The sequence below is a fragment of the Pseudoliparis swirei genome, chromosome 6 (genome assembly GCF_029220125.1).
Source record: "Pseudoliparis swirei isolate HS2019 ecotype Mariana Trench chromosome 6, NWPU_hadal_v1, whole genome shotgun sequence".
NCBI classification, from domain to species: domain Eukaryota; kingdom Metazoa; phylum Chordata; class Actinopteri; order Perciformes; family Liparidae; genus Pseudoliparis; species Pseudoliparis swirei.
Genome location: NC_079393.1, coordinates 28,733,912 through 28,746,906, shown reverse-complemented (window position 1 = coordinate 28,746,906; position 12,995 = coordinate 28,733,912). Strand labels below are relative to the sequence as shown.

Sequence of the window (12,995 nt, the reverse complement as noted above, 5' to 3'; positions counted from 1 at the left end):
TGCAACACAAAACAACGTAACACTAAACAATGCAACACTAAACAATGCAACACAAAACAACGTAACACTAAACAATGCAACACAAAACAACGTAACACTAAACAACGTAACACTGAATAACGCAACACTGAACAACGCAACACTGAACAACGTAACACTAAACAACGTAACACTAAACAACGTAACACTGAATAACGTAACACTGAATAACGTAACACTAAACAACGTAACACTAAACAACGCAACACTAAACAACGTAACACTAAACAACGTAACACTAAACAACGTAACACTAAACAACGTAACACTAAACAACGCAACACTAAACAACGTAACACTAAACAACGTAACACTAAACAACGTAACACAAAACAACGTAACACTAAACAACGTAACACTAAACAACGTAACACTAAACAACGTAACACTAAACAACGCAACACTAAACAATGCAACACTAAACAACGTAACACTGAACAACGTAACACTAAACAACGTAACACTAAACAACGTAACACTAAACGTAACACTGAATAACGTAACACTAAACAACGTAACACTAAACAACGTAACACTAAACAACGTAACACTGAATAACGTAACACTGAATAACGTAACACTAAACAACGTAACACTAAACGTAACACTGAATAACGTAACACTGAATAACGTAACACTAAACAACGTAACACTAAACAACGTAACACTAAACAACGTAACACTAAACAACGTAAAACTGAATAACGTAATACTGAATAACGTAACACTAAACAACGTAACACTGAATAACGTAACACTGAATAACGTAACACTAAACAACGTAAAACTAAACAACGTAACACTAAACAACGTAACACTGAATAACGTAACACTAAACAACGTAACACTAAACAACGTAACACTAAACAACGTAACACTGAATAACGTAACACTAAACAACATAACACTAAACAACGTAACACTAAACAACGTAACACTAAACACCGCAACACTAAACAACGTAACACTAAACACCGTAACACTAAACAACGTAACACTAAACGTAACACTGAATAACGTAACACTAAACAACGTAACACTAAACGTAACACTGAATAACGTAACACTAAACAACGCAACACTAAACGTAACACTGAATAACGTAACACTGAATAACGTAACACTAAACAACGTAACACTAAACGTAAAACTGAATAACGTAATACTGAATAACGTAACACTAAACAACGTAACACTAAACGTAACACTGAATAACGTAACACTGAATAACGTAACACTAAACAACGTAACACTAAACAACGTAACACTGAATAACGTAACACTAAACAACGTAACACTAAACAACGTAACACTAAACGTAACACTAAACAACGTAACACTAAACAACGTAACACTAAACGTAACACTGAATAACGTAACACTGAATAACGTAACACTAAACAACGTAACACTAAACGTAAAACTGAATAACGTAATACTGAATAATGTAACACTAAACAACGTAACACTAAACAACGTAACACTAAACGTAACACTGAATAACGTAACACTGAATAACGTAACACTAAACAACGTAAAACTAAACGTAACACTGAATAACGTAACACTAAACAACGTAACACTAAACAACGTAACACTAAACAACGTAACACTAAACAACGTAAAACTAAACAACGTAACACTAAACAACGTAACACTAAACAACGTAAAACTAAACAACGTAACACTAAACAACGTAACACTAAACAACGTAAAACTAAACAACGTAACACTGAATAACGTAACACTAAACAACGTAACACTAAACAACGTAACACTAAACAACGTAACACTAAACAACGTAACACTAAACAACGTAAGACTAAACAACGTAACACTAAACATAAATATTACAATACGTAGAGCACGTGGAGCCTCAATTTAGGTTTTTCCTAATATTGGCAACACTATACTAAAAATGTTGCATATAAAGACTTTTGGTCAATAAATGACTAAAATAATTATTTGTTAACAATAAATCCCGACTAGACTCAAACATGCTCCTTCCAGAGGGGGACAGGACTGGCCACACGTGACCACAGGTTACAGCAGAGGTCACGTGGTCATGCTTCAGTTACCTGAGCAGGTAGCAGACGAGACCCGAGACCAGCGAGTCGTCCTCGGGGTTCTTCCTCATGTTGGCTTTCCACAGTTTGGGCCAATCCTAAAGACACACGGTCCAATTAGGAAACCAATTAAGAGTTACACATGCTGATGGATTCATTTGAATGTTATGAACATACATGTCATGGACATACATGTGAACATACACATCATGAACATACATGTGAACATACATGTCATGAACATACATGTTATGAACTCACATGTCATGAACATACATGTCATGAACATACATGTGAACATACATGTCATGAACATACACTACCGTTCAAAACTTTGGGATCACTTAGAAATGTCCTTATTTTTCAAAGAAAAGCATTGTTTTTTTCAATGAAGATAACATTAAATCAATCAGAAATACCCTCTATACATTGTTAATGTGGTAAATGACTATTCTAGGTGGAAACGTCTGGTTTCTAATGAAATATCTCCAGAGGTGTATAGAGGCCCATTTCCAGCAACTATCACTCCAGTGTTCTAATGGTACATTGTGTTTGCTAATCGCCTTAGAAGACAAATGGATGATTAGAAAACCCTTGAAAAACCTTGTGCAATTATGTTAGCACAGCTGAAAACTGTTTTGCTGATGAGAGAAGCTATACAACTGGCCTTCCTTTGAGCTAGTTGATTATCTGGAGCATCACATGTGTGGGTTCGATAAGACTCTCAAAATGGCCAGAAAAAAAGAACTTTCATGTGAAACTCGCCAGTCTATTCTTGTTCTTAGAAATGAAGGCTATTCCATGCGAGAAATTGCAAAGAAACTGAAAATGTCCTCCAGCGGTGTGTACTACTCCCTTCAGAGAACAGCACCAACGGGCTCTAACCAGAGCAGAAAGAGAAGTGGAGGCCCCGTGCACAACTCAGCAAGAAGACAAGTACATTAGAGTCTCTAGTTTGAGAAATAGACGCCTCACAGGTCCTCAACTGGCAGCTTCTTTAAATGGTACCCGCAAAACGCCAGTGTCAACGTCGACAGTGAAGAGGCGACTCCGGGATGCTGGCCTTCTAGGCAGTGGCAAAGAAAAAGCCATATCTGAGACTGGCCAATCAAAAGAAAAGATTGGTATGGGCAAAAGAACACAGGCATTGCTCAGAAGATGATTGGAAAAGGTGTTCTGGACAGATGAATCCAAGTTTGAGGTGTTTGGATCACACAGAAGAACATTTGTGAGACGCAGAACAGGTGAAAAGATGCTGGAAGAGTGCCTGACACCATCTGTCAAGCATGGTGGAGGTCATGTGATGGTCTGGGGCTGCTTTGGTGCTGGGAAAGTGGGAGATTTGTACCAGGTAAAAGGGATTTTAAATAAGGAAGGCTATCACTCCATTTTGCAACGCCATGCCATACCCTGTGGGCAGCGCTTGATTGGAGCCAATGTCCTCCTCCAACAGGACAATGACCCAAAGCACACCTCCACATTGTGAAGAACTCTTGAGGGAAGAAGCAGGCAGCTGGCTGTCTGTAATGGAGTGGCCAGTCACCAGATCTCAACCCCATTGAGCTGTTGTTGGAGCAGCTTGACCGTATGGTCCGCAAGAAGTGCCCATCAAGCCAATCCAACTTGTGGAGGTGCTTCAGGAAGCGTGGGGTGACATGTCAACAGATTACCTCAACAAATTAACAGCTAGAATGCCAAAGGTCTGCAATGCTGTCATTGCTGCAAAAGGAGCATTCTTTGACGAAAGCAAAGTTTGAAGAAAAAAATTAATACTTCAAATACAAATCATTATTTCTAACCTTGTCAATGTCTTGACTATATTTTCTATACATTTTGCAACTCATTTGATAAATAAAAGTGTGAGTTTTCATGGAAAACACGAAATTGTCTGGGTGATCCCAAACTTTTGAACGGTAGTGTACATGTCATGAACATACATGTTATGAACTCACATGTTATCAACATACATGTTATGAACTCACATGGTCTTGCTCATATTCCAGCACATTGGTGTAGAGGATGCGCTGCTCTTGCTCCTCGGCCGTCATCGCTCCAGATGCTGAAAATCTCCTGGAGCAACAACCAGAGGAACAGATTCACACGCTAATAACATGCACTTCAACAGATTCACACGCTAATAACATGCACTTCAACAGATTCACACACTAATAACATGCACTTCAACAGATTCACACGCTAATAACATGCACTTCAACAGATTCACACGCTAATAACATGCACTTCAACAGATTCACACACTAATAACATGCACTTCAACAGATTCACACGCTAATAACATGCACTTCAACAGATTCACACACTAATAACATGCACTTCAACAGATTCACACGCTAATAACATGCACTTCAACAGATTCACACACTAATAACATGCACTTCAACAGATTCACACGCTAATAACATGCACTTCAACAGATTCACACACTAATAACATGCACTTCAACAGATTCACACACTAATGTAAATACATATTTTCTTCTTTTTAATAGCGTAGAGCAGGGGTCCCCAAACTTTTTCCTAAGAGGGCCATATAACGTTTGCCTTGCCTGCTGGAGGGCCGGTGGGGGGGGGGGGGGGAATGTGCTCACCTGTGCCACTCGCTGTGAGCGCTGCGCGTGCAGACATCATTTAACGGAGCGGAGCAGCGTGCGCTCTGATCGCTCTTTTAATGAAGTATCGATCTAAAAATATGCTAAATCACATCGTGTTTAACGTACGGGTACTTTGTTAGCATCGCTACACCGTGCAGCGTGACAGCAGCAGATGTAGCGGGCTAACATTCAAGCTAACCTAACTTCCCAAACGCTGTGGACATCTGAACGCTGATTGGCCGAGACGCGACACGTCCATCAAAGATGTTCTATTGCGAAGAAGAGCACCACTCCACATTTTCTCTGCGTCTCACTGCAATCTCAACGGCAGCGGGCCAGGTGAAAAAAATAATAAATCGGAACGCGTCTCTGATATTGTTCAGGGGGCCGGTCCAAATGGGGAGGCGGGCCGGATTCGGCCCGCGGGCCGTAGTTTGGGGACCACTGGCGTAGAGGATGAAATCAGAAGCTGAAGCCAGAAGGACCTCATCAGGTGGGCGTGTCTGTACCTGTTGGCCTCCTCCTGCAGCCTCAGTCTTCTCTCCTCCATCTTCCTCTGGAGCTGAAGTCACGCCACACGTTAAGGAAACATCCAACATGGCGGTCCTCACACTGGTCAGCTAGGCGTGTTGCGAGCTTAAACCAGCCATCATTAGGACTTTTAAAAGTTACAACAGGTCCACACCTCGGAGAGCTGGGACAATGTTCTCAGCTGGGACAGTGTGACATAATCTCTGAATAAAGCAACACACATTCCTGAAAGATGAATTTAGAGATTCGGAAACCTGCCTAGCAACAGGGACGTAGTGAAGGATACAGCATCCTGCCTGGCTTTGGCGATGATGAGGTTTTCCATCATCTGCCGCTGGAGAGACAGCGTCTGCATTGGTGAGAGGAAATAACTTTACACAAATGCAATTAAATAACCACCTCATAAAAAAAAAAGTATGTAAAGTTAATTACTATGTGAATTATTTCGCTAAGAAATGAGCGAATGATACATTTCTAAAGTCACGATGTCATGGCCCATCCCATTTCTTTGTAAATGATGCTTTAACTTAAAATCACCACACACACACACACACACACACACACACACACACACACACACACACACACACACACACACACACACACACACACACACACACACACACACACACACACACACACACACACACACACACACACACACACACACACACACACACACACACACACACACACACACACACACACACACACACACACACACACACACACACACACACACACACACACACACACACACACACACACACACCAAAAATAATGAGACCCTCTCTCAATATATTGATTTATTATGTCAAAATAATGAGAAGTCATCTCAATATATTGACTCAACCCATTGCCGTCACTCATCACCCACGGACTTGCTCCATCACCGCTTTCTTTCTGCACCAACATCCCCAATTCATTGTCACGGTTGTAGTTTTATATTGTACATACGTGTTGCTATTCTGTTGTCTTTAATGTTGTTTTATATATCAATCCCGTTATTTGTAAACCCATGTATGTAAGTCAAGAGTGTAAGTGTAACCAGAGTCAAATTCCATGTATGTGCTCACGTACATGGCCAAGAAAGCAGATTCTGGTTTAGTACGTCAAAATAATGAGAGATGATCTCAATATATTGACTTAGTACATCAAAATAATGAGAAGCGTTCAATATATTAACTTAGTACATCAAAATAATGAGAAATGATCTCAATATATTGATTTAGTACATCAAAATAATGAGAAACGTTCAATATATTGATTTAGTACGTCAAAATAATGAGAAGCGTTCAATATATTGATTTAGTATGTCAAAATAATGAGAAGCGTTCAATATATTGATTTAGTATGTCAAAATAATGAGAAGCGTTCAATATATTGATTTAGTATTTAAGAATAATGAAACCCAATATTTTGATTTTGTATTGACATGGTAACTATATAAATACATGTTTTAAGTATTGGCCAATAAAGCTGAATTCTGATTCTTTTGAGATGCCAACTCCTCTTAAGATATTATATTATTTTTGCAGGACGGTTTCCAGACTTCCGGTCAGCATCCAGCTCACTGAGTGCGCGCTGTTCACGCGCTACTGAACTAGCAAGTCCGCATCGCTCGTGACAGTTAAGCCAATAAAAAACTAAAACAAATTTAAATCGGCGTCTCTCGAAACCTTCGCTCATGTCTGCGATTTTCAATTAGCAATGAATATCCCGCGACACCTCTTCAACCGCTTGCAAGGTTGACGTACGCGTTGTGCGCGCGCGCTGCGACGCCCCCCGCGTGCCTCGATTAGCCGATTTAGCTCCGGTGACGTTACCTTCACGAAGGTTTTCAGTTTCCTCCAGTACGCGTGGAGCTCCACCTGACGCACAAACAAGTTCCGCATCTGAATGACAAGTTCACAAGACTTTAAAACCTACAGCACAACGTCATATTGATAAGTATTACTCATAGTGGCTCATTAAGCAATTAGTTAGTGTTAGCGAAGAAAACGTCTCCCGTTAACCGTCGACCGACATGTCGCGCGCTCACCATCTCTGTGTTTCTGGAGCTCGTCCTCAGGAGACAAACACCGTGAGGTGGAGACGGTTCTGCTGCGGAGCCGCGACGTTATCTGGCCTTAAGTAAGCTCGTGACGTCAGGGGGCTCGCGCAGCCCACTCCCCCTCACCCAGGTATTCACCGTCAACAAGGCGTGTCGAGCGAACGGACGTACCGGATGTAGCATCGCGGAATACAAAATAAAAGCTTATAGCGCCGATGAATACAAAATAAAAGCTTTTCCCACCGCGAAATACAAAATAAAAGCTTCTCCCACTGCTGAATACAAAATAAAAGCTTCTCCCACCGCTGAATACAAAATAAAAGCTTATAGCGCTGCGGAATACAAAAAAAAGCTTATAGCGCTGCGGAATACAAAAAAAAGCTCCTCCTGCCGCTGAATACAAAATAAAAGCTTCTAGTGCCGAGGAATACAAAATAAAAGCTTCTCCCGCCGCTGAATACAAAATAAAAGCTTCTCCTGCCGCTGAATACAAAATAAAAGCTCCTCCTGCCACTAAATAAAAATAAAAGCTTCTACCGCCGCGGAATACAAAATATAAGCTTCTCCCGCCGCGGAATACAAAATAAAAGCTTCTCCCGCCGCTGAATACAAAATAAAAGCTCCTCCCGCCACTAAATAAAAATAAAAGCTTCTCCTGCCGCGGAATACAAAATAAAAGCTTCTCCCGCCGCTGAATACAAAATAAAAGCTCCTCCCGCCACAAAATAAAAATAAAAGCTTCTCCTGCCGCGGAATACAAAATAAAAGCTTCTCCCGCCGCTGAATACAAAATAAAAGCCTTTTCCCGCCGCTGATTACAAAATAAAAGCCTTTTCCCGCCGCTGATTACAAAATAAAAGCTTCTCCTGCCGCGGAATACAAAATAAAAGTTTATCCCACCGCTGAATACAAAATAAAAGCTCCTCCCGCCACAAAATAAAAATAAAAGCTTCTACCGCCGCGGAATACAAAATAAAAGCTTCTCCCGCCGCGGAATACAAAATAAAAGCTTCTCCCGCCGCTGAATACAAAATAAAAGCTCCTCCCGCCACTAAATAAAAATAAAAGCTTCTCCTGCCGCAGAATACAAAATAAAAGCTCCTCCCGCCACTAAATAAAAATAAACGCTTCTCCCGCCGCGGAATACAAAATAAAAGCTTCTCCCGCCGCTGAATACAAAATAAAAGCTCCTCCCGCCACTAAATAAAAATAAAAGCTTCTCCTGCCGCGGAATACAAAATAAAAGCTTCTCCCGCCGCTGAATACAAAATAAAAGCCTTTTCCCACCGCTAATTACAAAATAAAAGCTTCTCCTGCCGCGGAATACAAAATATAAGTTTCTCCCGCCGCTGAATACAAAATAAAAGCTCCTCCCGCCACTAAATAAAAATAAAAGCTTCTACCGCTGCGGAATACAAAATAAAAGCTTCTCCCGCCGCTGAATACAAAATAAAAGCCTTTTCCCGCCGCTGATTACAAAATAAAAGCCTTTTCCCGCCGCTGATTACAAAATAAAAGCTTCTCCTGCCGCGGAATACAAAATAAAAGTTTATCCCACCGCTGAATACAAAATAAAAGCTCCTCCCGCCACAAAATAAAAATAAAAGCTTCTACCGCCGCGGAATACAAAATAAAAGCTTCTCCCGCCGCGGAATACAAAATAAAAGCTTCTCCCGCCGCTGAATACAAAATAAAAGCTCCTCCCGCCACTAAATAAAAATAAAAGCTTCTCCTGCCGCAGAATACAAAATAAAAGCTCCTCCCGCCACTAAATAAAAATAAACGCTTCTCCCGCCGCGGAATACAAAATAAAAGCTTCTCCCGCCGCTGAATACAAAATAAAAGCTCCTCCCGCCACTAAATAAAAATAAAAGCTTCTCCTGCCGCGGAATACAAAATAAAAGCTTCTCCCGCCGCTGAATACAAAATAAAAGCCTTTTCCCACCGCTAATTACAAAATAAAAGCTTCTCCTGCCGCGGAATACAAAATATAAGTTTCTCCCGCCGCTGAATACAAAATAAAAGCTCCTCCCGCCACTAAATAAAAATAAAAGCTTCTACCGCTGCGGAATACAAAATAAAAGCTTCTCCCGCCGCTGAATACAAAATAAAAGCTCCTCCCGCCACTAAATAAAAATAAAAGCTTCTCCCTGCTGCGGAATACAAAATAAAAGCTCCTCCCGCCACTAAATAAAAATAAAAGCTTCTCCCGACGCTAAATAAAAATAAAAGCTTCTCCCGCCGCGGAATACAAAATAAAAGCTTCTCCCGCCGCTGAATACAAAATAAAAGCTCCTCCCACCACTAAATAAAAATAAAAGCTTCTCCTGCCGCGGAATACAAAATAAAAGCTTCTCCCGCCGCTGAATACAAAATAAAAGCTCCTCCCGCCACTAAATAAAAATAAAAGCTTCTCCTGCCGCGGAATACAAAATAAAAGCTCCTCCCGCCACTAAATAAAAATAAAAGCTTCTCCCGCCGCGGAATTCAAAATAAAAGCTTCTCCCGCCGCTGAATACAAAATAAAAGCTCCTCCCACCACTAAATAAAAATAAAAGCTTCTCCTGCCGCGGAATACAAAATAAAAGCTTCTCCCGCCGCTGAATACAAAATAAAAGCCTTTCCCCGCCGCTGATTACAAAATAAAAGCATTTTCCCGCCGCTGATTACAAAATAAAAGCTTCTCCTGCCGCGGAATACAAAATAAAAGTTTATCCCGCCGCTGAATACAAAATAAAAGCTCCTCCCGCCACTAAATAAAAATAAAAGCTTCTCTCACCGCTGAATACAAAATAAAAGCTTCTCCCGCCGCTGAATACAAAATAAAAGCCTTTTCCCGCCGCTGATTACAAAATAAAAGCTTCTCCTGTCAATATAAAAAATAAACGTGGCGTACTTCCGGTTGTGGGAACGATTGAGAGAACAACGGCATTGGAAAAGTTATTTTCTAATCATCACACGCTGTCATACAAAAGCACGGTTTAACTTTTGAGACAACATTTATCAATCAGTCCATGTGTACAGAAGGACAGCGGTCCAGAGAGTTCAGACGTATTGATTGAGACTATAATTCTATAAAATGTCTTTATTAGGATGTAAACAAGAGGGCGGGAGGGAGACGGGTTCCATCTTTCCCCTCTCTCACGTAAAGGACCAACTACAACATGAAATGTGTTCTTGTGTTCTCTCATGGTGCTGAAGGGAAGCTGAGGGGAACCAGGATGCATCCTTTGGGACCATGAGTGACCGTGGGAGACGGTCTGCGTTGCCATGGGGACGATGATGAGATATCTGACTTGATAGGTGAGAACTTAAAGTCAGGGGGTCACCACAGCCAGTGGTTTGAGGACATGTGACCAGCTGCTGGCGCACAAGGTTTCCATCCTCCGGGACCACGAACACGCGTCACAAGCAACAACACAAACAACAACACAAACAACCCGCCAACCCGTCCTGTAGATGTCGAGATCCTCAGGAGAGGAAAGCAGCAGATGACCTCAGGGGGAATATCGACGCTCCAGAGTCACAACATGGAATTATCTGGAACGTCAACAGTGTTGAAACAAAATACCTGGAACACACATCGTGGTCACATGATGCGTGAACACATCACTGCTGGTGCATTGTGGGATACGTCCTGTTATGTCATCTCCATTGAGGTCAGAGGAGACGTTGATGGATCCTCTGAAGTGGGCGGGGCCTCACTGGCTCAGGCTGGGAAGGAGCTGGGACCCACGTCCTGTTTCCACTGGTCCGAGGACAGGAAGTGAACCACAGGAAGTGAGCCACAGGAAGTGAGCCACAGGAAGTGAACAACAGGAAGTGAGCCACAGGAAGTGAGCCACAGGAAGTGAGCCACAGGAAGTGAACAACAGGAAGTGAGCCACAGGAAGTGAGCCACAGGAAGTGAACAACAGGAAGTGAGCCACAGGAAGTGAGCCACAGGAAGTGAACAACAGGAAGTGAACAACAGGAAGTGAGCCACATGAAGTGAACAACAGGAAGTGAGCCACAGGAAGTGAACCACAGGAAGTGAACCACAGCAAACCCTCCAAGCCTCACGCGTCTTACCCCTCTCCCCCTCACCGTGTCTCTCCCCCTCACCGTGTCTCTCCCCCTCACCGTGTCTCTCCCCCTCACCGTGTCTCACCCCTCACCGTGTCTCACCTCACCGTGTCTCTCACCCCTCACCGTGTCTCACCCCCTCACCGTGTCTCACCCCTCACCGTGTCTCACCCCTCACCGTGTCTCTCCCCCTCACCGTGTCTCACCCCTCACCGTGTCTCACCCCTCACCGTGTCTCACCCCTCACCGTGTCTTACCCCTCTCCCCCTCACCGTGTCTCTCCCCCTCACCGTGTCTTACCCTCTCCCCTCACCGTGTCTCACCCCTCACCGTGTCTCACCCCTCACCGTGTCTTACCCCTCTCCCCCTCACCGTGTCTCTCCCCCTCACCGTGTCTTACCCCTCTCCCCCTCACCGTGTCTCACCCCTCACCGTGTCTCTCCCCCTCACCGTGTCTCACCCCTCACCGTGTCTCACCCCTCACCGTGTCCCCTCACCGTGTCTCCCCTCACCGTGTCTTACCCCTCTCCCCCTCACCGTGTCTTACCCCTCACCGTGTCTCTCCCCCTCACCGTGTCTCTCCCCCTCACCGTGTCTCACCCCCTCACCATGGACGGCGCCTCGGTGTCTTGGTGCGCGAATCTTGCACCTTCCGCCAAAAAAAGTTCCTCGTTTGTTTGTGAAAACATTCTTTGGCAATAAACCTGTTTCTGATTCTGATTCTGATGTCTTAACCCTCACCCCCTCACCGTGTCTCACCCCTCACCGTGTCTCACCCCTCACCCCCTCACCGTGTCTCACCCCTCACCGTGTCTCACCCCTCACCGTGTCTTACCCCTCACCGTGTCTCACCCCTCACCGTGTCTTACCCCTCTCCCCCTCACCGTGTCTCTCCCCCTCACCGTGTCTTACCCCTCACCCCCTCACTGTGTCTTACCCCTCACCGTGTCTCACCCCTCACCGTGTCTCTCCCCCTCACCGTGTCTTACCCCTCTCCCCCTCACCGTGTCTCACCCCCTCACCGTGTCTCACCCCCTCACCGTGTCTCACCCCTCACCGTGTCTCACCCCTCACCGTGTCTCACCCCTCACCGTGTCTCTCCCCCTCACCGTGTCTCACCCCTCACCGTGTCTCACCCTCACCGTGTCTCTCCCCCTCACCGTGTCTCACCCCTCACCGTGTCTCACCCCTCACCGTGTCTCTCACCCTCACCGTGTCTCTCCCCCTCACCGTGTCTCACCCCTCACCGTGTCTCACCCCCTCACGTGTCTCACCCTCACGTGTCTCTCCCCCTCACCGTGTCTCACCCCTCACCGTGTCTCACCCCCTCACCGTGTCTCTCCCCCTCACCGTGTCTCACCCCTCACCGTGTCTCACCCCTCACCGTGTCTCACCCCCTCACCGTGTCTCTCCCCCTCACCGTGTCTCCCCCCTCACCCTGTCTCACCCCTCACCGTGTCTCACCCCCTCACCGTGTCTCTCCCCCTCACCGTGTCTCACCCCTCACCGTGTCTCACCCCTCACCGTGTCTCACCCCCTCTCCGTGTCTCACCCCCTCACCGCGTCCCAGAGACACTCACAGCTGAAGTGTGTAGCGTCTCCATCACAGACGAGTCCACAAGTGTGTCGA

General features: G+C 44.4%; 1 protein-coding gene across 7 annotated transcripts in view; it reads right to left on the bottom strand.

Annotated features, from left to right (window-relative positions):
* The window catches only part of vps9d1 (VPS9 domain containing 1), a 39,449-nt gene that overhangs the window by 13,746 nt on the left and 12,708 nt on the right, over nt 1-12,995 (bottom strand). For 6 of the 7 annotated variants that reach the window (XR_008831946.1, XR_008831947.1, XM_056415888.1 and 3 more), the window contains exons 6-9: nt 5,534-5,596; nt 5,226-5,278; nt 4,088-4,175; nt 2,118-2,203 (exon numbers count right to left, since the gene is read on the bottom strand). Coding sequence is in view for 5 of the 7 variants with exons in the window: in XM_056415888.1 (XP_056271863.1) it covers nt 2,118-2,203; nt 4,088-4,175; nt 5,226-5,278; nt 5,534-5,596 (290 nt within the window). In the remaining 2 variants the exon portion in view is untranslated. Of the gene's footprint in view, nt 1-2,117; nt 2,204-4,087; nt 4,176-5,225; nt 5,279-5,533; nt 5,597-7,073; nt 7,143-7,288; nt 7,870-12,995 lie in introns of those variants that run through there. The other variant, XM_056415891.1, reaches the window with a different exon arrangement.